At 36.0% G+C, this 27,926-nt stretch overlaps 1 protein-coding gene across 1 annotated transcript in view; it reads right to left on the bottom strand.

Moving 5' to 3' along the window:
• EPS8 (epidermal growth factor receptor pathway substrate 8) overlaps positions 1-27,926 on the bottom strand; it is a 2,217,981-nt gene that overhangs the window by 777,289 nt on the left and 1,412,766 nt on the right. Inside the window, exon 6 of the mRNA XM_044087279.1 lies at positions 5,545-5,706. Coding sequence (XP_043943214.1) covers positions 5,545-5,706 — 162 coding nt within the window. The remainder of the gene's footprint in view (positions 1-5,544; positions 5,707-27,926) is intronic.

Raw genomic sequence — 27,926 nt, 5'->3', positions numbered from 1 at the left:
CTTCCCTATTTTAAACTCCACACTGTTCAACTACTCCTAACATAGTAGTTTTTTTTTGTCATGTTGTTTTACTTCTCATAATTCTGTTTTCTCCATACCATTCAAGAGTTCATAATTTACTAGGATCCTTTCTTCACAAAGCTTTACTGCTATTTATCCAAGGGTCTTTTCTACACACTATTCAATAGCTCCTAATTCAGTAAAATTTAATTTAGTAAAGTTCTTCCTGCATACTGTTTTTTTACTCCTAACTTAGCCGTTCTTTACTGCATTCCATTTTCCTAAGGTAGAGAGCTAACTTCAGCATAAAGTAATTCAGCACAGTTCTTTCCTCACACTGGTCTTCTCTTTCTCTCTCTGTTATTAATTTCAAAAGGCCCTTTCTTCACACTATTGCACTGCACTGGTTCCATTACGCCTAACCTAGCAGGGTACTTAAAGCTCAAAACATCTGTCCAAGCAAGAATGGATTTGTTGGTGGCATGAAGGAGAGATGGAACAGAAAGTAACCATGCCTTTTTATTTGAACTAATTTTAACTTATCTGTTACCTAGGTAAGTGAAGTAAACCAATAGAGTGTTTTTGGCACGCCCGTGCACTTTACCTGGAGGGTTTTCATTAAAACAAAGAGCCTTGGAAAATATGATATAGATTCCAATGTTGAGAAGAAAAAATCTGTAAAAAGGATCAACCTGGCAAACATTAGTGGGTGCATGTATCAAAAAAGCTGGAAAAAGACATTTAAAAAAGCTATTATATATAAACAGGAGGGAATAATAATCTTCTCATAATGGTGACACTTTCCATATTGTCTTGGAATGTGAATGCCCTCACGTGTATAAACAAAAAGAAAAGAATATTAATTATATTACAAATGCAGAGTGTAAACAGTATTGCTACAAGAAACAAATATGAAAAAAAATGAGCATGTGTATTTGACAAAGGAAGGATTTCAATATGGGTACTCCGCAGAATATCATGAAAAAGGGAAAAAAGAAGTAATTTTTGCAAGAGAAATCCAATAGTGCTAAAGGAAGGGAAAAACATAATGGCAAATTTGTGGTAGTAAGGGACTATTGGCAAGATATGAGGATTACACTGTCTTATATTTATATTCCACCTAAAACTGCTACTATGGAGCTTAACAAATGGGGGGGGGTAATCAGTTTTCAGCAGGGAATATTACTTATAGGTGAGAACTGGAATTTTACTTGCAACAAAAATGTATCCGGGGGTCTAGAAGGGAAATATAACAAAAGATAGATTTCTAAAGAAATTTAGGAAAATACTTGGTATAGAAGATGTGAATTTAGTAGTATGAATTCAGATAAAATGCACATATTATTCCAAAAGGTACAATAATGGGGCTACACTAGAAAGAAATTATAGTTCCCATGAACGTATGCATTTAATTGAAAACTTTGAGACATCCAATAACTATTTTAGTCCATGTGCCAATAACTACCAAGAATAAAATGCAGGATAATGAAGTAAAGATAAGATACTGGTGCTTCCCCACCTACCTATTAAAAAGAGAAGAATTTAAGGAATGGGTAGTGGTAATTATTCAGAAATTATTAGGGATGATAGAAATTACTCTAGAAGTTATAGCTAGTGAGTGGGATAAAATTAAAGTGGAGTTTAAAATAGGGAAGAAATAAAAAAAGATATAGTTAAGAAGTAACAAGAATCATTTAGAGAGGCTGACAAAGGTTAAAGTATTACAGAATAAGGGGAACCTTACACAGCAATAAGAGACACAGCTGCAGACTGCAAAATAAAAAATAAGGGAGTACCTAGAGAATATACATACATTCAGAAAGAATGCTGTTAAGCAACTAATTTTTGATAACTCTAGAGCACAAAACATTTTGGAACAATGACTTAGACAACAGAAGGTAGAAATATGCTTTGTTAAACTGAAATCCTATAAAAAAATAACCAGACATACTGCAGAGGTACTAGAGATATTTCAGAAGTTTTATGAACATTTGTATAAAGCACAGAAATGGGGAAAATCAAGAAAAAGCACAAATAAAAAATATTTATAGAAGTCTTGAATATGCAAAGGTTAGACAGATATGTCAACAACTAACAGGTAAGATAGAAGGAGATGAGATAAAAACAGTGATTTATAACCAGTCTGCTCAAAAGTCTCCAGGAACAGATGGTATTCCCGTGGAAGTTAAAAAGTTAGGGGAGAAGAAAGTGATAAATATCTGGAAGGTTTTCTTTAACAGTATTTTAAAAGGAGGGGAAGCATCAACACTCTTGAAATAAAAGCTGCAGTGGCTGTAATACCTAAAGACAGTAAAGACCCATCAGATCCAACTTCATATAGGCCCATTTCAATTTTAAATCATGATTATAAAGTGTTTATTTCTATAACGGCTAAAAGAATATCAAAGGTGTTGCCAAAATTTATGGATATGGATCTACTTGGTTTTGAGGATGGTAGGCAAACAATAATTAACTAAACATTAACAGAAAAGTGATGATCCAGAGAGAAATAGAATGCAAGAAAATGCCACTGTTGTTCGTGGGTCTTGATGCAGACAAATCATTTGACAGAGTAAGCTGGGATTTTATGAGTAGGGCAATGGAAGCATTTGGATTTCTTGACACAATAATAAGGTTAATTAGCAAGACATATGAGGGATTGGAGTCAAAAATCACAGTTGGTGGGTTCCTCTAGGATAAGTTGCATCTGAACACAGGAACCAGGCAGGGGTGTGCTTTTTTTCCCTTCGTTACCTGCATTATACTTAGAAACACTGGCAAAGAAAATGAAAGATTCTGAAATTCAAGGATATAATTCATATGACAATGTTTTGTACCTGATAAAACCAGAACAGGGCATCTCAGTGTTGAAGAAAATGCTGAGAGAGTCGTTTTTATTTTTTTCCAGGATATAAAATTAATGAAGATAAAACAAAGGCTACAGCTGTAAACCTTGTACCCACCCAAGAATTGATTCACCAATACCCATATTTATGAAGACATGATAAAAAGGTGGTCTTTGGGCGGCTAAGAATATGTCAGAAGAGACTAAAAAGATAATACAAAAACTGAGAAACTGGAAGCACTTGCCTATGGACATGGATAGGTAGATGCAAGCAGTAAAATATGTTTCAGTCCCTTTCGTTTTATACATAGGTCAAGCATATTTTCAAACAGAGAAGTTGTTGACAGTAATTAATAAAGAGTTGAATGATTTTATCGGTGAGAGGAAGAGGGCAAGAGTCAAATGGGATAAGGTGAACTTGCCAAGGAAAAAGGAAGTGTAGAATTACCTGATCTGAAGGGATGTTTTAGCACTACACAGTTAAGGCTGTTATACATAACACAATCAGAAAGCTACAATTCAAAGTGGAAAGGGATGATGATGATGAAGCAAAGGGAAAAGTCAAGAAATAAGGAAAAATGGCACTGGAATGTAGATCCTTAAGGAGAATAACATTCATACAGAATACCATATTAATAAAGTAACAAAGTATACCAAGTACTGAGCCAACACATGAAAGGAGAGTCTGCCAATAAGGATTACTGGAATTAGGGGGTACAGAGAACATATGGAGAAAGCTGGCAAAGGAACTAAGGTATTGAGAACAAATAATTAGTGAGGAACAGGTATAAGAAGAGGAAGAGGCCATGATGACATTTGGACTGCCAGCTAGAGATTCCCTTCCCTATCAGATACTGATATCAGAGTATACACAAAGAAAAGGGGATAGGGAAGCCAAAGTGAAAGACCTACACTGGTTGAATTTTTAATTGAAACTAGAATAGGAGTTGCTGTTATAAAAGGGATAATTAGTGGGGCATATAAAATATTGCACCACAACTATAGGAATCAATCTGAAAATGTCATAAAGGATTGAGAAGACAGATGAGATACACAATTCACAAATACACATTGGGAAGATATATATATATATATGTCTCCCAAATATGCAACAAAGTCTAGAACATTTACGATTTTGCCTGAAAGTATTTGCATAGGTACTTTTATACCCAAAGCATACTCTAAAGAATTTTTCCTCAGGTAGATGGCAAATTTTGGAAGTATAATGGGGAAGAAAGAGGCACCTATAAGCATATGTTTTTGGAGTGCAATGAGTTGGCAAACTAAAATTTCTCTACAGAGTACTCTGTCAGGAAGACTGGGCAAGCAACTGAGTGCAACTAAAGAGATCATTTTTGGAGCTGGGATACAGGTTCTGAATTGCCTAGACATAGTAAGGCCTTGTTAAGTTTAATTCTTGTGGCTGCCAAAAAAAAAAACAATGACTATTAAATGGAAATCAAAGTCTAAACCAACCATACTTGAAGCAGTCAATATTGCAACACAGAAAAAAAAAAACAGGAAATGGGATCTATAGAAAAGGGTAGGCATAAACTATATAGAAAAAATGAAAATGTTGGGAACAATAGAAAATGCGCTGGGGAAGTATGAGGTTTAAGAGAAGGCAGGAAGTGCATGTTTTATGTAATGCTGGACTGATTAAATTATAGAGAACAATATATGTAATGTACAATGTTTGTAAATGTTTGTTTGCGTCTTTCGGCTTTTCCCGGTTAGGGGTCGCCACAGCGGAACTCCGGTCCGCTAATGATTGGCAGTAGAGTTTTACATGCTGGCTTGCCGGGCCTAATGCACAACCTTAAACAAAGGAACACCCATTCATGCATGTCGCCACACAGAAGATGCTCTAACTGAGAATCGAACAGGCAACGTCTAACTGTGAGGCAACAGCGCTACCGCAGCACCACCACCGCAGTACAATGTTTGTAAATGTGAACTTGCTAATATGGCTTGATTACTTTTATATAAATCTAAGATGTCGCACGTGATTATTCAATAAAGGTGTTGAAAAAATAATGCCTTTATCTAGCTACCAGCAGTATCTTCATATTGTTTGTGCACAACTAATGTTATTAGATTCTTACAGAAAATAGAGTCTGGAAAACATGAAATACAGTGATAAGCGGTCAGTTTATCAATTCTTGTCTCTTCCTGGTCACGTTTTCTGTAAAACGTCAGAAGCATTAAATAAGCATTAAGAAATTCTGAACTAACAACATAAAGGTCTTCAACAAGTATACTGAAAAGGGGTTCACCTAAACTGGTTCTCCTTAACCTGCAGAGACATAAGTATTTATAAACAGTGTGTATGGCCTGGAAATAATTGTTACTAAGTGACTTTACAAAACCAGGTCTGATGCCACTTATTATACACCAACATACAATGCCAACCTTCATGTAAGCTCAGCTCCTGCTCCTAGTTATCTGCTGCATCTTCCTCAGCCTGTGCCAAGGCTGTGGCTGCAAAAAGCAAGAGCAGCTAGTTTACATACCTGCTTAACATCTCAAACAACAAACTGATTATGAAAAACGTATGAGTGCAGGATACAAATAGACAGAAACATTATTAATTTTCAGCTTTTTTTTGCTGGGAAAAAGCATGTATCCATCAGTGTTTTAAAGTTGACAGTACACAAATAAATCAAGCATTCTGTGTGGAGCATATATTGACTACTTACCTTGGTCTCCACATCAATAAGACTGACAGCTCTATCATCTACTTGTAGCAGCATATCTTGAGTCCACACTTTTCCTTTGGCATCGAGAAGTTTTAATTTCCTTATTCCATCTTCAACTGTCATCATGGCCTCTTTTCGGTCTATCACAAAAGTGGTCAGGTGCTGTGCAACACAAAAAAAAGCCACTTATTTAAACAAAGGTGTTTTATTTCTTAGAATTTATAATTTCATACAAAAACAAAGCCCCCTCAGCTCATTACAGTATCATAGAATGTATGTAATGTGCAAAGTTATACAGGAAACAAAACAAAAAACAGCAGCAATATACATCAGTGGTGGTATCCTGCTGGCCAACTCACTAACTCTGCAGCTCTCTGTTAACAGGATCTTCTGGTAACTTTTTTCTAATAGTTCTCAGCAAGCACTTTCCTATGTCCAGGATATAATGAGTGCAACAATACAAGTAGACATCAATTAATACTTGTGTACTGTGTGTACACCTAACTATATATATATATATATATATATATATATATATATATATATATATATATATATGGGTCTACCTTATTTTGTCGAAGTGCCATAATCCCACAGTGAATGTTACCAGGGGATGAGTGCTCCTCAAGCTCCAACAAAAAATGTAACAGCACAGCAAAAAGCAGAGGAGCAGTCCACAGCTAAACAAAGCAGTTCTCATATACGTATCCCTCTGCTTCAAAGAAAGAGATCCAATGAAATAAAGTATTAAGAAACGTCAATTTATTCTGTTAACAGGATCAGTTAACACTTTCACCCATGTGGGCTTCTTCAGACCAAAATCTAATCATTCTAAAACACTGGAATTTATACACCCATAGGATGAGTCATAAAAACATCACATCCTGTCAAACAATCTCATACCAACTACTAATAATTAAAAGTTAGACATCTATCAACCATTCATAATGGGAACATATTTATAACATACGTATTAGATCTACCACAAATGCTTTATCTAAACATGTTCTTGAAACTAATGCACAACATAGTTTTAGATTTTTGGTGTTACAGGCGAATACACCTAGCATGAGGGGTGGAGATATTAGGAACTTCACCAAGAGATGCGAGTTGAAATGGATAATTAAGTTAAGAGCTGACCATAAACCAGGTCTAAATGATAAAATATCTACTAGACCTGTTTTAAAGAATAGGAGGTTAACTGTTATTTAATCATGTTTTTTAATATGTTATTCATAGAATAATGTTACTTGAACGTTATTCATTTGTGAATATGTGCTGAATATGAAATAGTACTTAATGACAGATATATTATATATATAAAATCCTTTATACGCATGAAAATTTTTTTATGTGTTTTTATCTTTCATTTGATATTTTTTTCTGTTTGATTTTTATAATAATTAACATTTAATCAATTATTTATGAATGGTTGATAGATGTGTATCTTTTAATTATTAGTAGTTGGCATGAGATTATGTTTTAGACAGGATGTGATGTCATTATGACTCATCCTATGGGTGCATGAATTCCAGTGTTTTAGAATAATTAGTTTTTGGTCTGAAAAAGCCCACATGGGTGAAAGCGCGAACCGATCCTGTTAACAGAATAAATTGACGTTTCTTAATACTTTATTTCGTTGGATGTCTTTGAAGCAGAGGGATACGTATATGAGAACTACTTTGTTTAGCTGTGGACTGTGCCTGTGTTTTTTTGCTGTGCTATTATTCATATATCTATATATATATATATATATATATATATATATATATATATATATATATAGATATATATAGATATATATACACACATATATATATATATGTGTGTGTGTGTTACACAGATATATAGTGTGTGTGTGTACATATATATATATATATATATATATATATATATACATATCTGTGTACCACACAAAAACATTTCAGTATATAAAGATAGATATAGACACATTTATGCACACAAGTATTTTAAAGCAAATGTCTAAGTTTCAGAATATCTTGCAGTCAGGAAATACAAAACATTTTCAGTCACATGAACAACCTTCACACTCTTCAGGTAGGTGGAAAATAGAAACAAAATTTAAGTAAGTTAATGCTGTGGGCTTATGCATGGTCTTATTGTGCCAAGGGTACATGATATAAATAGCATTTGGAGTTGGCTTAATGGTTGTGGATTGCCTCTGAGACACGGTATAGCATTTAATTCTCAGCTTTGATTACTGTCTAGTTATTGGCTAGCTGTTTATTAGACTGTAGACTGATTGCCTAACATTTAACTATGAACCTATGAAGAGCAACTCCCAGCAAAGGCATCAACAACAGTTATTTACATAGAAAAAATTTTAAATTTGTACTTTTCACAAAGCACTCACAAAGCCCACAATTCTTCTTAATAACTTTACATTAATGACAAAGTTTTACCAACCAGTTTCTCTATTTGAAGCTTTTACTATCTAGTTTCCAGAATGTTCTCTGGCAAAAACCTTTCATGGGATGCTACAACAGCAAATTGCTATTAGTCATAGAAGGGTCAACTACTGGCTAAACATACTTTAGCAGCTTAGAAATTATGATGTAGCAGTGATCAAAGAGCAATCCCTGTACTTTGTTTCTATCTGCACATCCATCAGCATCCATGGGACCAGACAACATCCCAGGCTGCATTTTACATGAACTTCAGAACAAACTGGCTCCTCACTTAAGCACCATGTTCAATAATAGCCTCGCATCATGCTTTGTGCCCACTGAATGGTGCACAGCAACAGTTATCCCACTCCACAAAGGGGGATTCACCACTGATCCCGGGAACTATCGACCTATTAGCCTGATGAGCCTGGCCTGCAAGGCCATGGAACGTATCATCATGGTACTCATAAACAAAGACATTGGTAACCTTCAAGCTCTGGATCCCACCCAGTTCAGGTTTGTGAAAGGCAGATCATGCCTCCTGAACCTGATCGACTTCTTTGAGACAGTCACCAAAGCCGTAGATGAGGGTAAGGTGGATCACACAACCTATCTTGACCTTGCCAAGGCTTTAAACACCATCCTGCATTCTGGAATTAGAGCTAAATTCACTAAACTAGGTATAAATCCCTACGTCACAAGATGGGTTGCCAAATGGCTCACTGACAGAACCCACACTGTAAAAGTTGCAGACTCCAAATCTGACCTCAAAGCAGTGACAAGTGGAGTACCACAGGGTTCCGTCCTGGGACCTCTCCTGTTTAATATCTACATCTCTGAAGTACAGGCAAACACAGAAGGCCTCTGGCTAATGAAGTTCGCAGATGACTGCAAACTAGGAGCCATAGTCAAGTCCCCAAATGATGTGGGCATCCTACAGAAGGGCCTCACTGAGACAGATGCCTGATGTCAGAGCCATGACCTCAAGCTCAATTCCAAAAAGTGCAGTGTCATCCCCTTTGGTAAAAACTCTGCACCCATGCACTACCACATAGGCAGCAATCTACTTAACACCGAATGTGTGATAAGAGACCTTGGGACCCAGGTGGACAGTAGTCTCTCCTTTGATCGTCACATCGCCACAGTAGTCAGGAAGTCCTTCTACGTGGCACACCTCATCATAAAAGGGTTTTCATCCAGGAAAAAAGAGGTCATTGTTCCCCTCTACTCGACACTCATTAGACCCATTATAAAGTACAACACCCCTTTTGGAATGTACCTCACAAGACATCTGCAGCAGCTGGAAAGGCCACAGAAATACCTCACAAAGAGGATTACTGGCCTCAAACAAATGCCTTACACTGACTACCTCAAAAAACTCCAGCTTTACTCCGTAGCATATCGCCTACTCCGAGGTGATCTCTGCCTAACATATAAAGCTATGTCAAACCCAGAGCTGTTCGACATGCTACACCTAAAGAAATCCCAATCCCTCTGAGCTACATGCTCTAGGGACTTAAAGCTTGTCACCACAATAAACAGGAAATGCTGGAGGGATAGATTCCTGTCCCAGAGACTTCCCATACTCTGGAACAGGCTACCCATCTATGTCAAGCAAAGTTCTTCATTAGCACTCTTCAAGAAAAATCTTGATGAGTGGATGGGAAATATGAAATACACCACGGGGATCACTTTTGTGTCTCTGATCGACAGTGGCACATGAAAATAATTTTCTTGGGTGGCGTAAGCCAGGGAACCTTGTTGGCTAGGCTTACGTAGGCTCTTGGGTTGATAGCCTAGTACCTACCTATGAACCTATAATCTGTATATACACACACACACAAACACACACACACACACACACATATCTATATATCTATATATTTATATATATATATATATATATATATATATATATATATATATATACATATATATATATATATATATACACACACACAAACACACACTTAACAGAAGATAGACTTGAATAAAAAAAAATATATATATATATATATATATATATATATATATATATATATATACATATATACATATATACATACATATACACACATACACACACACACACACTTAACAGTAGATCGACTTGAATAAAATTGCCAAAAAATCTATCAACAAAAGATTGATTGGATGTGAATGCATGCACACGTTTATGCTCAGACATCTTTCTTGGTGTGGCCAAGATGGCTAACTGAGAGCAGCTACTGGTGAAAGTGCTGTCACTGAAAACATTCCTCTGAAAGAAAGTATAATAAAAAAAAAATAAAATTTGGAGATACTTATTAGTAATTTTATTCACTAACAGAGAAAACATATCTTCAAGTTCTTCAAAAGATATATTTTCCTGTCAGAATTTTAACTGCTTCATTGAGACAGAAGTGTCTTCAACATGAGCCATTCAAGAAATGATATTTAGGATTCTTCTGTTAAAAAAGACATTCAGTCACTCATGTCTAGTATGCAGGATGTATCACTTAAAATGGACAAACGGGATACCAAAATATTATACTTTTACCGTTGGTTACTTTATCCAAATTCAGGGGATCTGTGTTTGATAATACCAAAATAGAAAGTTTAAAAGAAGAGACCAGAAAGATGGAACATTTAGAAATTCTCATAAAACAACAAAGTGCACAAATCAGCAGTATGGAAGAAGTTTTAAATGATCATGAAGGGAGAATAATTGTAAGTCAGTCTTAGATTGAATTTATTTTAAAGCAAAATAACAGGCTCATACATAAAATTGATGATTTAGAAAACAGAGTAAATAAAATTAGAATTTATGGTATACCTGAAAAGTATGAGGGTGACTATATAATAAACTTCTTAACAACCTAGCTACATAAAAGATTAAAACTACCTGAAACTTTGAGCACCTTTGATGAAGGAGAACTCACCAACACGTTCAATTATAGTATGTCCAGCTTAGGAAAAGATCAAATATTAAAAACAGAATGGTCCAGCCCACCTGTTAAAATAGGTGAACATGTTGTCATATCTGACAAGGATTATTCCAGTAAAATGATGAGTAAAAAGAAAATCCTGCTTACCACTGATCAAGGAACTTATAAAGAACAATATTTAAGCCAATTTGGTGTTTTCTGCAAAGATCAAATTATTTCTTTCTGAAGGAACTAAAATATTTGACACACTGGAGGAAGCATCCACTTTGGTCAACAGAAGTAAAATCCTTAATAATACTAAAGAAATGGATTGGAATAGTATATCTCTAAACAGACAGGGTGAGTTGAATTCCTGGAAAACTGCTTTTAAAATTAAAAAGCTTAACAAATGACTTTATTGTCCAATTGCAGGACATTTATTTTCTGAAAATCAGTTTACCGTTTGATTAAAACATTTGTGTTAGACATTAAGCTTCAAAAGATACACAAGTATGGATTTACATTTTAAGTTAAAATATTTTCATGATAAGGAATATGAATGGTTAGTTGTACTGTTTTACTGTATTTACAGTAAAAGATTTCATATATTTCATTTGACTAAACTTACAAATCTATTTATAAATGTTAAACAAATAGTTTCTGTAAGAGAGAATGTCATTAAATTATAAACAATAGAATTGGTAACTTTAAAACTATACACGTTAAGAATTGTATTTTATTTAACTTTGCTTAGTGTATGCATTGCTGGGTTAACTGAAATGTCAGAGCTAAGTAATATGCTAATTAGACATATTAAAGTGCTGGTGATTTTGTTTTCTTTGTTCCTGTGCAACACATTCATTTCACAGGTTGTTAATGAATCAAGAAAGACTTGAAAAAGCTTGAGAAGAAAAGAATGGTCCAGATGTTTGAGAATGCAGGATTCTTGCTTGCCTTGCTTCCCACCTTGAGCTATTCTGAAGAAAATCTAGGTCAAATTTCATCACTGATGTCTATGAAAACAGAAAGGAACTTTCTTTTTCAAGTATATATGTGAGAAATCTACTCAAAATATTTTTTCTTTTCTTAGAAGTGAACAATTGGTAAAACAAAATCTATAGTAATGTTTTATATTGAGATGTTCCTGATATATAATTTGCTTACATTTTGCTGAATATTAATTGCTTATACTGTAGTGTTATTAATTCTAAGTATTAATGGAGGTAAGTAAAGTTAGATGTTTTTTACTGATTAGAACAGTGTAAAAGAATTAATAAGAATGGGAAACATACAGAAGAAATTAGCATCTGCTGTGTGCTATGAGATGTCATTTTCACATAAAGTAATCAAATTCTAATGTCAAGATGTGAAGCTTAGATCAGAACTGTGATTCACAATGGCTAAAAACACATTAAAATTAAACAGTCTGGAATTTTTACATATAGTCAAGACTGCTTGCAATACTACAATTAATGAGAAGAGTAAACATTGTATGAATAATATGCATATGCACAAGGAATTAAATACCTACTATGTAAGATTAATACAAGAGCAGTATAAGTAAGTTAGGAAATATATACACATACTATAATCTCTAATAGAGAGTTCATGATTACACATCACTTTGATGTGAGGTTTCATAAATACAAGATACAGTATATAGAATAACTTAGAATATTACTTGGCAAATAAGACAGAAAAAGTTATTTAACATGTACATTTAACAGCTTATGAGAAAGCTATGTATTACATATACCTGCATATGGTAGAAATGTGAATGTACAAAATATATAATTTACATAGAAAATTATTTAAAATATTTAAAAATAGCCTGTAAGCTGAAATTTGAAGTTTGGTCTTGTGAACTTTGAAACTGTTTTGCATACTGTATGCTATTAGATTCATTAATAATACCTGAAAGAACTAATTTCATAAGTCAGAGCTGAAATGTCAGTGATATACTGCTGAATTAGTTCATCCATTTTGATAGAAAGCAGAACAGACTTTTCAATATATTCAAACCTGGGAAGGGAGAATGGATTTGAATTAAGCACATTCTATCTTTTGAATACAATTCAAACTGCATTTTTTATTTTGACTCTGTAGAAGTAGAAGACATTCTCTTTGACCTCAGCAATGTACATATTTTTATGAATTAGTTTAGTAAGCTGAAGAATTTTTAAATATTTTGATATTTATCTTATCGTCAGTGCTACACAATTTTGAGATATAGGCAGTTTACTTTAAAAATTAATTCAGAGCTTTTGTTAGATTTAAATAAGGTGTGTGCATCTTTTAGCATGATGAATATATGTGTGCATTGATTTTCCTTCTGTATAACAGTTTAGTACCACAAGATTGCCTGTAACTTTACAGATATCTCTCTCTCTTCATGTTCCACTTTGTTCTCCTTATTTATAGACTTAAGTTATAATTATGTTGCACGAGTGAATAATTTAGGAATATTTAATGGACAATGTATACTACTATTGCATAAATAGGAATATAGTACACTATGTGTTGGATTACTTAACATTTGTGATTAATAGAAGAGGATTTTTAAACTTATGTAGCAACGGGAAATAGTTTTAAATAGCAAAATAAATACATTAATGGTCTTATTATTTTTAACTTGTATAGAATATTATATCAATTTTGTGTAAATCACAGTAGCTTTTGGCTATTTTTTGATGAATTTAGAGGTACTGGTAGGTAGAGAGAGAGAGTATATTATTTCATCTATTCAACAAGCAATCTAGGAAGTTTAGTATCCAAGGAGGATTGTGTTTTATTAGTAATATACACAGTTATAGTTCTAGACTTGTTTTGTTATTTAAGAGTTTTAGTAGGTTAGCTTGTAGAAAGGAAGAATACAAAAAATTTGAACTATTAAGACAGAAATGGAGGAATGCATTAGAGTCTTATATACAATTAAATTAATATGACAGATACATGTGCCATACTATCTTTTAAAGGGTCTACTTTGAAACATCTAAAACCCATAATATCTAATTTCATAACATTGAGACCAGAACATCTAAAACCCAAAACATGTAAAACCCATAACACTACAAATCACAAGAAAATAACATCCCCTCCACATATAATGACACCAAACTACCAAACACACTTTTTACTACATTTCTGTAGGGGGGCAAGCCCCCCTGCACCCTCCGTAAATTAAATATACCAACTCCAAGATCTCACTACAATGGGAAAAAAGTTAATTTCCTAACCCCAGTGATTCAAACTCCCCTGCAGAAATGTAGTAAAAAGTGTGTTTGGTGTTGTTACATCTGGAGGGGATGTTATTTTCATGTGATTTGCACTGTTAGATGTTATGAAATTCAATGTTATGGGTTTTAGATGTTCTGGTCTCAATGTTATGAAATTAGATGTTATGGGTTTTAGATGTTTTAAAGGGGACCCCTTTTAAAATACATCTTTTTAAATAAACAGTACATATAGTTTTAATCTATTATCTATTAATGTAAATAGATTAAATAATGGCAACAAAAGGAAATCTTTAATGAAACATCTAAAATTATATGGAGGAGAAATTACATTCCTGCAAGAAACTCACTTGATAAAGGTATACAATATTGAAATAACTTGGGTTATGAAATGTTATATGCTTTTTTAACAAAAAGAGGAGAGTAACTGCTATACTTTGGAGAAAATCTACTGCAATGTTTAAGGTCATAGCATCCACTAATGATCTCAAAGGAATGTATACATTTATAATAATTAAATATAATGGCAAACTCTACAAATTAGCAATTTTTTTACTGGATACCTGGAATAGGTACAAGGGTGTCTAAAGATCACTCAGACTTACTATAAAGTCATTGGAAGGATAGTTTAATTCTAGCTGGGGATTTTAACTGCATATTTAATATAGAAGCTACAAATGAACACAGGTATGCTAAAATTCTGTCATCAGCTACAGCACTAAACAGATGGATTAGTAATACTTTAGTCAATTTAATAGTAAAAGCAGAAGATAAGTCATTGTTCTTCACTCATTATTTTTATGCACATGGGATGCAAACTAGAAGTGATAGGATTTATGCCTTCCTAGATTTCAATAATAAATTGAATTATTTTAAATCAATTCCTTGTCCTTTATCTAATTATAATGCACTAAGTATTAATAAATTAAAGGATATAAGGAAATTTCAGATTACTTATAGAATCCCAGTATATATAACAAAATTAAAATAATTTAAGAGCTATCTTAAGGAACAAATAGATGATCTTTTATCTTCAAATGATAATGATCAGGTTAGTAAAGGCATAGTATGGGTCTCCTTAAAAATGCATATTAAAGGCAGAATGGGAAATGGGCTAGTAATAAAATGAAAAGAGTGGGACAGGGGCAGATTTTTTTTGAAAATACAAGATGAAATACACAAAGCGAGGTTGGACAACAAAGAAATTAGATCATACTAAAGTTGAAACAACAGTGTTAAAGCATAAAGTGAAGACAGCTTTAGAGAAAATAAAATTGCACAGTTATGTTATTACTTAAAAAATCTACATAGACTATCTAATAGAAGTAAGATGTTGAGCAAAAAGGCACAAATCAATATTAAAAATCCTCTCACTAATAAGCTTACTTCAGATATAGAGGAAATGCTTAATATTTTTAATAACTTCCATGAGGATCTTAATGAAGATAAAAATAATAATACTGATGATTACAAAACTGACAAGTATTTAAATAAAATGCTACTAATAAACTTAATGGCCAACAAATATCTGTTGAATAAGCATATTACCTTAACAAAAGTTAAAGAAATTTTTAAAAAAAGGAAACTGGTGAAGCTCCAGGGATAAATAGTTTAAGTATAGAATTCTATAGTTTGCTTCTGTTAAACATTTAAGAACTACTGAGTGACGATTTCAGGATAATTCAGAGTAACAAAATAATTCCTTCCACATGGAAATTTTCTGTAAACTCACCCATAAGAAACCCATTTCAATATTAAATGTACACTAAAATGTATATTTACGTCCATTTCACAATGATATTAACAGATATAGTAGATTAATAAAGATCAAACAGTATTTATAGTCAATACACTAACATATTATAATATGAAAAGGGTAGTAACTATCTTAGGTTAGCAAAAGCAAACAACAATAAATTGGCCCTAACTAGCTTACATATCGAGATTCTATAGATTGCATTTGCTTACCAGGACAGTTTATTGGAATATAAAAAAAAAACTATATACAGACTCCAAAGCACACGTTAAAATTGGATTTTACATTTCTCAAGAATTTACTTTTAAACAAAGGCACAAAGCAAGGGTGTACCTTGTCCCCACTACCGTTTACATTATTTATCAAACCCTTAGCTAACAGTAGAAGAAGCAATGAAAAAAATGATGTATTCTCAATTAAAAGGATTGTCAATCTAGAACACAGCTTTTTGCAGATATTTTACTAACTATAAGAGATTTAAATTATTCAACTGAAAAAAGAGACAAGGAAACTGAAATGTTTAAGAACCATCGCTGCTGAAATTCAATAAAATAATACTGAAACATTAGTGTTAATTCAATTACTAAATCTAAATTTAACTGGAAAGGAAAAGAACTAACATATTTAGGAATAAAAATCTATCAAGATGTAAGATTATTAATAATAATAACTTATTAAAAATAGAATAAACTTTTTTTTTTTTTTTTTTTTTTTTACTTTAGAGGAAAGGTTAGTACTTATTAAAATGATTATATTACCCAAGATTATATACATGTTACATTCAATACCTTTAAGACCTGACAAAAAAAACTTTAAAAGACAATGGAAAAAAATGTTAACTTCATTCTTATGGTAACTTAAAAACCTAAGAATTGCTTATAGAAATCGTACAATATTATGGGAGTATAGTGGTCTGCACTCTTGTGGGAGTATGGTGTGGTCTGCACTCTTGTGGCAGGACAGGTAGCTTACATCCTTCCAAGTTGGGAGTTGGTGATTGAAGGCTTACTGTCTGTTCTTCTAAAAGCGTCTTAGTTCTGGTTTAAGCACTTGGGCTTTAGGCCAGTTATTTTACATTAAGAAGGTTTGTGGTCTGCACTCTTGTGGAGGACAGGGTAGATTCTGCCCTTTTGAGCTGGGATTTTCTGGTTAAAGGCTTATTGTGCCTGCTTATTTGAACTGTTTCTTTCTGAAATTGGTGTGCCTTGTTTGCTGTACCATAGACTAGATTCAGACTTGCTGAATCTAGCTTTGTTTGTATAACTTCAGCACTAATCCAGGCCATTTGTTTGGAGAAGGTTCCCCTGCACCCTAGTGGCAGGAGTGTGCAGCTAGAACTTGTCTAATTGAAGACTGCTGGAACACGGCTAAGTTTTGAGCTTTTTTATTGGTTAATTTGTTTAAATCAGTTTGCTTGTTTGCTACTGTTATATTTAAAAAAATGTTCTAGCTTGTTTCCCTGCCTTTCCTGTTACTAGAGTAGTCCAGATACAGATCTGCTGTACATATGACTGTATTGTAGTTTCTGAGTTCCCCTAGACCTTTCTGTGTTAGAGGGAAGCCTCTCAACTTATCAGCGGGAGTGGTAGCTTATCTACCACAAGAGGAGTGGTTTCTAACTCTCTTTCAACTTTCTGCTTTAAAAGCCCCTGTTTGCATGGGTTTGCATGCTGTACAGTGCCATTAAGCTAGAGTAAACTATTACCAGTGCCAGAAAGTCTGCTCTTCTTAAATTGACTTGTTACTCTCTTGACTTTGTTTTAGTTTTAGCTTGGTTTGTGTTTGTTTTATTCATTTATTTTTTTTTTATTTTCTTTTTTGAACAATTACTCAAGTTATTAGATTATTAGACTCCAGTAGATCAGTTCATGTGGCATTCCTGAACTTTGCCAAACCATGTGATACTATTCCATGTGTCAGTGATAAGCTAAGCTAATAAATGTAAACCCCTCTGTTACACACTGGAAACAAATTGGCTTACTAACCGAACCCGGTCTGTTAGTATTGCAGGCAGAATTGTCCCTCAAAGATGAGTCATGGGACCTCTACTCCTTGTATCTACTTCTCTGATGATAATGCAGACTCCACATGTCTATGCCTGATGAGATTTGCTGATGACTGCAAATTCAGAGCGGTCATAAATACCACAGATAACCTTTGTTTTCTCCAGGAAGGACTCTCATGCCAGTAAGTGGTGTTTGGACCACACCCTCTAACTAAATGGCAAAAAAATGCATCATTGTTTTCTATGACAAACCTGGGCACCCCTGCTCATGTTACATAGGCAACACCCACCTAAAAATGAGTCTGTCATTAGGGACTTGGGAACCTTCACTGACATCGACCCCTCCTTTAGTCACTGTTAGGAAAATTTTCTGTTTGGCTGGACTAAGCACCAGAGTCGTGTCATCTAGATTCAAAGAAGTCATCATTCCTCTGTGCTCCCCACTTATCAAAGCAGTGATAGAATATAATACCCTCTTAGGTAATACTTGGCTAGACATATGACACAGCTAATGGACTTCAGCATTTTTTTTACCAAAAATTCAAGGGCATGTCCTCCTCAAATTATTCTAACAGCTTTAAAGTGCTGTCACTCTCTTCTGTCTCCTGCTGATTATTGAGAGGATATCACTGCATTGCCTACAATACCTTAAGAAAGCCAGTCTTTTGTAACCTCCTGCACATCAACAAAACCAATAACCACATCAAACACCCACTCAGTAGACAAACTTCCACAGAACCATAAATATGACTTGGTGGGATAGCTATCCTTCACAGCAAATGCTCCTTTTACGGAGCAGACTCTACTTAGAGATTAAGCAGAGTAGTTCCATGACTCTATTTAGGTTCAGTCTGGAAACTGGATGGGCAATTGTTAGTACTCCCCCAGTGTGGCCCCTCTAGCCTTGATGGAAAGAGGCCACATGCAGGTTATGGTCTGGGAGTAATTTTATGTCTTGGTAAATTGGTGGGGTCATTGCTTAAGCAACAGTGGGCAACTGGATCAACCGGTTAGTATGAACCTATGAACTGTGAATCATTAAACCAAATCATCATTATTTGAAAATTTACATTGAACATACCGTTCATCAAACTCTTACTTTGGCAAACAATTAACAATAAGTAGACATATTTGTCTATACAGTGGTACTCTTAGAAAAAAGGTATTTAGTTTCCAAGTGTGTAGGGCTGGGATTAGGTGCAGGGACAGGAGTAGAGTTAGGGTTAGCACACAATGAGCAAGACCCCTCAACCTTACTCATGAGTAACAACTGAACAAGACAAAAAGACAGACAGACGCACACACTTCAAACACATCTCTTCCCATACCTAGCACTTACTTTAATTGTAACAGACACACTTAACATACTTCTCTCCCATTCCATTGCCTATTCTCTGACCCTAACCTGCAAGTGCATGTGCACACACAACCTGATTACTGAAACTATTACAAACAGAAGCTTTTACACTACTACCCAATCCCACTTGTATTACATTAGATGTTTACCAGTTTGACAAATGCTACCCTTGATCATCTAAATTCATCAACCAAAGGTACATTTGAAATGACACACACGCACACGTGTGTGTGTGTGTGTGTGTATATATAGATAAAGATATAGAGATGTAGATGTATACACATTTATGTATATATATATATATATATATATATATATGTGTGTGTGTGTGTGTGTGTGTGTGTGTGTATGTATGTATGTACAGATATATATTTATATCTGGGTCCAATTATTTACAGTTATTTCAGTCAACTGTTCCGTTTAGCGACAGCTGTCTGGCCTGTACTGTTTGATTAACAGGAAGCCTGACATTGGTGTATGATCACCTTAACACTAGGGTTGAGGAACATGCCATTTCCCAGTATTGTGCAATGTATGTATAAAGTATCAGTGGGTGTGGGGTGCACAAGAGGGCTGATCCCCTGTTTAAAAATTGTATTTGCATGCCACAAGGTTTTATTTTGGAGTTTGCATATTCTATGGTCATTTTGTTAAATATTTTTTTAATTTCTATTTAACATATTTACAATATATCCTTGAATGCAGGAACTGAGTTAGAGTTAAAATTTTTTGTAATAACTTTTCTAGTTACTGCCCGGAGACACCAGAACAGCTTTTGTTGTTTGGCTTGTACAGATAAAGGAAGTGGAACATTCATTAGTATTATTGATGTAGTTAAAGAACAATTATCAGACTATAACCCCTTAGAAAATTTACTCATCTCTTCCCAGTATACATTTAATTTTTCATGATCCTTAAAAAATGTCTGTCCAATCAGCTTAAACACCATTACACATCTTTAACACACTGAAGAAGTCATTTTACTAAACTCAGAGATTTGCTAAGGAGTAACAAAACTTCTGTGTGTGTATTTTCACATAAAACTTTCCAACATAAACTTGACATTTGGTTAACTGATTTAAGTAACAAAGCTTTATGCTTACTATCTACTGAGTCACTAAATCCACTACTGTCTAAACAGTTTCAGAATTTTGCATCAAAATTATTTATAATTAACTTATATAACTTGGACAAGCTTCCTTTGTATGTCAATTTACCCCCGGTGATGGCATTTGTGTATTTATATTATGGGAAAATAGTGTTCTGTTCCTCTTCACTCATATGCAGACCTGTTACCAGTGGGGTGATACAGGGGTCAGTGCTGGCCCCCCTACTGTTTGGTATATATTTTTCAGAAGTTCAGGTCAAAGCTAAAAGGTTGTGGCTGACCAAGTTTGCAGATGACTTTAAACTAGGTGCAATCACCGAGTCCCCAAATGATGTCACTATACTCCAGGATGGTTTCACACAGACCAACGACTGGTGTATTAGTCACAGTCCCAAACTGAATGCAGAGCAATGCATCATCATTCCCTTTGGCACAAAGAATGTCCCTTCACACTATCAAATCAATAACAATACCCTAAGTACCAATGAAGTGTTAAGGGACCTGGGATCACAGGTTGACTGCAGCCTTAACTTCAACCACCATGTCACTACCATTGTAAGGAAAGCTTTCCACATAGCTCAATTGATTAGTAAAGGCATTACTTTGAGATCAAAAGAAGTTATAACTACCCTACACTAGGCACTTATCTGGCCCATAATTGAGTATAACGCTCCATTCTGTATGTACTGTACTAAGCACCTACAACTATTAGAGAGACCTCAGGGTTTCTAACAAAGATGATCAAGGGGCTCCACCATGTGCCTTACATGGATTGACTAAAATCCCTGTCACTATACTCCATATCGTATAGACTTCTTAGGGGAGATTTATGCCTGGCCTACAGAGCAACCCAAGACCCAAACCTAATGAACTTAGTGCATATCCATAAATGAAATGGGTGTAGGGCCACCCACTCCAGGGACTTGAATATGGTCTGCGACTTAAATAAGACATGCTGGAGGGACAGATTTATCTCCCAGGGGCTGCTATGTCTTTGGAACAGGCTACCAGTATATGTGAAATAGAGCATCTCTATGACACTGTTCAAGAGGAACCAGGATGAGAGGATGGTGCACTGTAAATTCTTACCAGGCATAGTGCCCACAGCCCTCCTGGACATGGGCAGTCACCACTAAATGCAATCTTGGGTATTGACTAGCACCTCTTTGCCATTACATTGAGTTGAAATGGCTAAGTTAAAATGCCCTCTGGGTCGATAGCCTAGTAATCTGCTATGATCCTATAAATTAATTTACATACTTACTGATGGATAATATTAACTGGTCAAAAGATTCATCCAATTTATAATCTTTCATTAAATATTATGGAAACTTAGCTTTTCCTTTTTCAAAGCAATCAGACCATAACACTAATCCAGTCCCTTATGGTAAATTTTTTTAACATTGTTCTGAGTTTTCTTAAATGTAGAGGTGTGTGCAATGGTAAAGCATAAACATTTCCATTTTGATAGTAATGGAGTTTTAAAAACATACTTCTTAACTGTTTTAAGAATTGCTTTCATATATGTAGAGTCTAAAGATTGACATGAATTTCCTTCCAAGGTAAATTTTATTCACCAGATGAAAGGATTGTTACATATTTCTAATTTATCATATTTGATAAACTTGTGAATTTAGTAAAATCTGTTCCTGGATGGTTTTCCATTGACTAGTGTAAGTTGAGTTTATTCAGAGAATAATACAGTTAAAAATTTCAGTAATAGAATAAGATTCTACATCTGGGAAGCTAATAGGTTTGTAGGTGTGTACTAGGCCAACGGCCCTGGAGCCTTTACAAGCCTAGCCCACAGAAGTGCCCTGGCATCATGCCTCTGTTAGTTCCTGGTGCCTCTATCAAGTAGAGCCACTGGAGAGATCCCCGGGGTGAACTTTCCATTTCCCATCCACTCATCAAGACTTCTCTTGAAAAGGGACAGTGAGGTGCTCTTCTCAAAAGTTCATTACTAGTAGCCTGATAGGCTAAAAATGATCCTGTCTGAGGTAAAATGATTATTGAAACTATAAAGCTTCAGATGTATGGGAAGTCTATTCCAAAGCATGGACTGTCTCTGGGTTATAAACCTGTTCCTCCAGCATGTTTTGTTGATTGTGGTAATAATGAGGTTGAGAACACTGGAGCATGTGCGGAGGGATTGGGATTTCTTTAGGTGTAGCATTTATAACAGGGTTGGGTCAGACATGGTTTTGTAAGTCAAGCAGAGATCGCCTCTTAATAGACAATATGAGACAGAGAAAAGCTTGAGTCTTTTGAGTTTGTCCATGTAGGTCATGAATTTAAGGCCTAGGATCCTCTTCATGAGGTACTTTTGTGACCTTTCCAGCTACTGCAGGTGTTTAGTGAGGTACATGCCAAATGGGGCATTATACTTGATGACTGGTCTAATGAGGGAAGAGTAAAGAGATGCTGACCTCTTTCTTTCTGGATGCAAAACCCTTGATAATGAGATGTGCCACACAGAAGGACTTTCTGACCACAGTGGCAATGTGATGGTCGAAGGAGAGGTTGCTGTCAATCTGTGTCCCCAGATCTCTTATAATACCTTCGGTGGGCTGCCATCAATGTGGTAATTAGTGGGAACTGAGCTTTTCCCAAAGGGAATGATGACGCATTTTTTGGCATTAAGCTTAAGGCCATGGTTTTGACACCAGTCGTCTGTCTCAGTGAGGCCTTTCTGTAGGATGTCTACATCACTTGGGGAGTTAATAATGGCTCCCAGCTTGTAACAGTCGGTGAACTTGGTCAGCCAGAGTCCCTCCATGTTGGTCTGGACTTTTGAGAAGTAGATGCCAAACAGCACTGGTTGGCAGTCTGACTTGGAGTCTGCTACTTTAACACTGTAGTTTCTATCTGTGAGCCAATTTGCAACCCACCTAGTGATATAAGGTTTGATGCCTAGTTTGGTGAGTCTATCAATAATTCCTGAGTGGGGAATGATATCAAAGGGCTTGGGTAGGCTGTATGAACTGCCTTGCCCTCATCCTCAGCTCTGATGACTGACTCAAAGAAGTCAACCAGGTTGAGCAGGCATGATCTACCCTTCACAAAACCAAATTGCATGGGATCCAGAGTTTGGAGATTCCCTATATCCTTGTTAAGTAGGTCCATGATGATGCACTCCATAGCCTTACATATCATACTCGTCAGGGTAATAGGGTGATAATTCCCAGGGTCTTTATGGAGAGGGATGACTGTAGCAGTGTGCCATTCTGTACGGACAAAACCTGAGGTGAAGCTGTGATTGAACAGGGCACACAGGTGTGGTACCAGTTTACGTTGTAGTTCATGTAGAACACAGCCAGGGATATTGTCAGGTCCCATGGAAGCTGTATTCATGGCCTTGGACAATGCAGCTTTAACGTGTGCTGCAGTAATGCTGGGTGCCAGGCATTCTTCTGGTATTGTGATTGGTTCTTTAGAGGGGAGAGGTAAAGTTGGCACTGAATCTGTCGGCCAGTATGCTGGCAGTATCTGTTGTCTCAGTATAGGAGGTACCATTGTGCAGTAAATCAGAGCAAATCTGGGTATTGCCATGGATATTCTTGATACAACTGCTGAAGGCTTTGAAGTAGTTTTGTGTCTGCCACAATTCTGCCTTCATAGCTAGCTTTAGAGGTTTTGATGAGGGATCTCAACTTTTTGTTGAGGCTAATGAGGGAGTTTTTCCAGTCTTGGGACTTCACCTTTTTCTGCTACAGTTTCCTCCTTCTGTTGTGGAGTTTGTTAATGGCAGGGGACCACTAGATTGGCTTCCTTTTTTTTTGGAGGAAAGCATCTTGGTTCTGTTGGGTATGGCTAGTTCCATGCATTTATGTACATGTTCGTACAGTGTATTGGTCTATGACTCTGTGGTCATGCACCTATTTTCCATTTGCATGGGTGCAGTGAAGTTAGCCACCTCTGTTTTTAGGAGCCCAAAGTCAGCTTTGAAGAAGTTTTTCATGGTGCTCACCTTTGCTGGTGGTGTGAGTGAGATGTGGATTTCCATGGTAATTAGTTTGTGGTCGGATCTATCCAGGGAGCAACTGACTATTGGTGTTGAGCAATGGTTGCCCATGTTAGTAATAATCAGGTCAAGGATGTTGCTTCCTCTAGTGGGGGTAAGAATGAGCTTGGTTCAGCGTATTGAAATTAATGAATCCCAGGAAGTGTTGGGCAAGTGTTTTGGTACACAAGTAGTTTTCCCAGTTGATGAAGTTGTAGTTGAAGTCCCCCAGTATGAGAGTGTTGGGTTGGACGCTAATAGTTTCCAACTTAGGAATGTGGAATGAGAGTCTTAGGATATGGGTGGGGGCCTAGAGCAGGCTACAACCTGAATCACTGTCTTAGCCACTGTTAGTTGTACCTGAAGTATCTCTGATGCGTTATGCTGAGATACTAGTCTGGAGGTGTGCATATCATTTATGAATATGGAGATGCCACCACCTTTGGAGCTTTGGTCCATGTTCTGGGGCCAAAAGGTGTGGAATGAGTTATAGCCTGGTAGCACAGGGATGCTTTCTGCTGCCTTAAACCAGGTCTATGTTACAGCACAAACGTCGATGTTCTCCATTTTGAGGAATGTTTCAAGTAAGTGCATCTTGAGATTAAGACTTCTAGCACTGAGCAGCATGACCCTCAGATTACATTTATTTATAGCTATTACAGTGGTAATTTGGTCTTTGGAACACCGCCTAAAAAAGGCACAACAGGGGTGGCAAAAACCTTCACTAGTATCTGGAAACCTATGGCAAAGCATTGAGGTCTGTCAATCATGTCATCCCAAGAAGACATATACTGGATCCTCTTAGAATTACACCAGAAACTTAGCCAATTGTTGAAGTCCATCATTTTCTGCTTGTACTGCGGTATCATTCTGGGTGACGGTAGGATGCTACTCAGGGCTAGGGTCTGCCTGGGCCACATAATCTGAGAGCTCCTCGATGTCTCTTTTCATGTAGTCCAGGGAGGAGCGTCTCAGGTCTGTTGAAGGTTGCACATTTGTGCATCCAAAAGCGCTTACATTTACTTGGATACATTAAACAAATTGACTTGTTACTTCCTTGCCTTTGTTTTAATTGTTCAAAAAAGTCCACCATATTCAAGAGGATGGATCTACTCTTAAACCCAGATTAGTTTGGGTCCAGGTTTAAGACTATTTCCTTGTTTCCGAAGTCCATAATTATGCACTCCATAGCCAAAAAGGTAAGTCCAGTGAGGCTGATAGGTCTCTAATTCCCTAGGTCAGTAATTGGTCTCCTTTTATGAGGTGAGATGACAACAGGTCTCCATACCACTAATATGATGCCAGAGGAAAGTCTGTGAATAAATGTAATAAGTAGTCAATCAGCCAGTGCTGGGCACTAATAAAAAAAGATATCTTGGCACATTGTCAACATCCATGGGACTATTGGTTTTAGCTTTGGGGAGAGCGCTTAAGACTTGTTCTGAGATGATTTAAAACAGTGGTGTAGTTATATCAAATGCTGCAAATGATTTGGAAAAGTCTGAGCTGAATTTTTCCACTAATATGATAACAATGTCCTCCAGGATAGAAATATGATATTCTGTTGTGTTAGCTCACAGCATTTTTAGTAATTTCTTAGGTTCTTGACAAAGCAAAAGAAAGGTTTGTGATGATCCTTGGCATTAGTAGCAATTCACAATTTGTACTTACTCTTGGAGTATTTGAGATTGTTTCCAAGTTCTTTGTTGATCATTCTGAGGTCTTCACTATATGATGAAGAACTCAAGTTTGCACTTATGGGTTAGGAGTTTCTTCATCCTTCTGTACAGTTTATTAACACTGGGATTCCATCAAATGGGTTTGTTCTTAAATTTGGCACTATACTTATGTTGTGTGGGGAACAAGGTCTCAATACTGTCTTGGAGGTGGACATGGAATTAATCCATGAAAAATGCAGCATGTGGAGCAGGGTCGCCTACATGAGAGGGCATTTGAATTTCTTCAGGTCATCACAACTAGCTGGTATGGATTTGCCTTAGAATAGTCTCTGAAGATGGCTCAAGTCTGCAACCTATAGTAACTGGGACTGCATGAAGGTCAGATTTGACCACTGATTTTTTTAACTGTGGGCTCAGAGGGACTACATTTCTGAGAAATGGGTCTAATATTTTAGACCCCTCATTTTTATTTGAACTAGTTGATTTGTGGTAGTATAGGTTCCACATTTAATGGAGGGATAGTTGAAGTCACCCCAAACGGGATAGTGTTAGGTTCTATGGTGAGAGATGCCATTTTAAGATGAGCCTCATGGTCTGCTGCTATCATATAGGGGGCATGTTAACTGACTACTGTGTGGTACTCAGAATTGTTTATCATAAAAAGAATATGAACTAGTTCTTGGTCACGGTTTTGCATTACAAGTCTGGAAGTGAAATGGTTTCTTAGAATCCCACCCCATGAGCTACAATGTCTAATTTGCAACTTGATCTGAAGGACTGGTAAGCATTAAAACCCTGCACTGTGGATGCTTTCACCATTCTATGGATATATCAATATTTTCAAGGATTAGGAATGCCTCTAAGGAATGCAACTTTTTATTTGGGCGTCTAGCATTGAGCAGTGCTACTTTTTCATCACTTTGTTTGTAAATGGCTGTTTGGGTACTTTGAGGAAACTGACCCTGCGTAAAAGAGCCACTACAGGAGAAGAAAATGTCTTAGTCAATATATGGAAGGCAGGAGGAGGGAGAGAGAGAGAGAGAGAGAGACTATACCAAGCAAGCTGATGGAATTGTGGAAAGGGTGTGGGGTGGGGTGACCCACTTTCATTGACACCAGCAGTTAAGCCACTAATGAAAGTCAGTCCTCTTTTGTTTGTACTGTGGCATTATTCTTTGTTTTTTGTTTCCTACCATATACTGTGGGGGTAAGCTTCTAGGTATGCATATTTGGAAATGTGCGGACACGAAACAAATTATATAATTGCGGTCCTGACAACAGTTATGTGACAAGATCCTTATCACATCATCAATCACCTCAAAACCACATATACCCTTTGTCCATTTTCCTATAAAGGTTTTTATCTTAGTGTTATTTCTTTTATTTGCACTTTGCAGAGGTTTGCTTCACCTCCATGCAAAGCAGTGCAAGGACTCATCCTGCAGAAATTTCTCAGCCAAGTTTTTTTTAGCACATTTTCATTGTCCTTTCTAAATGGCCCTTTTTCATTTCTGGACTTACTTGCTAGATTTTTTTGTGATATGCATGACAGGAATTTTCTCTTAACTGTGGATTCACAGTCAATAAGAATGATGAGGAGCTGATTAGAACATTTTATTCTACTACCTGCTTTATCATCTTTTTTGGGTGGGTGTATTTAATTTGTCACTTCTGTGTTATTCTGCTGGTGTTGGTGATCTAAAACATCAGTGCAGTTAATTAATGTAGGTGTAGTTCTGAGTTCCAACCCTGAAGCAACACACAACGGAGATAAGCATGTTTTGGTACTGGCAAATGGGTATGACTTTATAGTGGAACAGTCAGAACAGTCACCCACTTTGGACATTATTAGGGCTGCCACAGGAATTTGTGGGACATGCACAAAGGTGGCTCATGGGTGTCAAAGCACAATGTACTTCCCTTTTGT

The sequence above is a fragment of the Protopterus annectens genome, chromosome 11.part0 (genome assembly GCF_019279795.1).
Source record: "Protopterus annectens isolate FY-2018-M chromosome 11.part0, PAN1.0, whole genome shotgun sequence".
Taxonomy (NCBI): domain Eukaryota; kingdom Metazoa; phylum Chordata; order Ceratodontiformes; family Protopteridae; genus Protopterus; species Protopterus annectens.
Note: the sequence above shows the minus strand (reverse complement) of the source record. Positions and strands in the feature narration are given on the sequence as shown.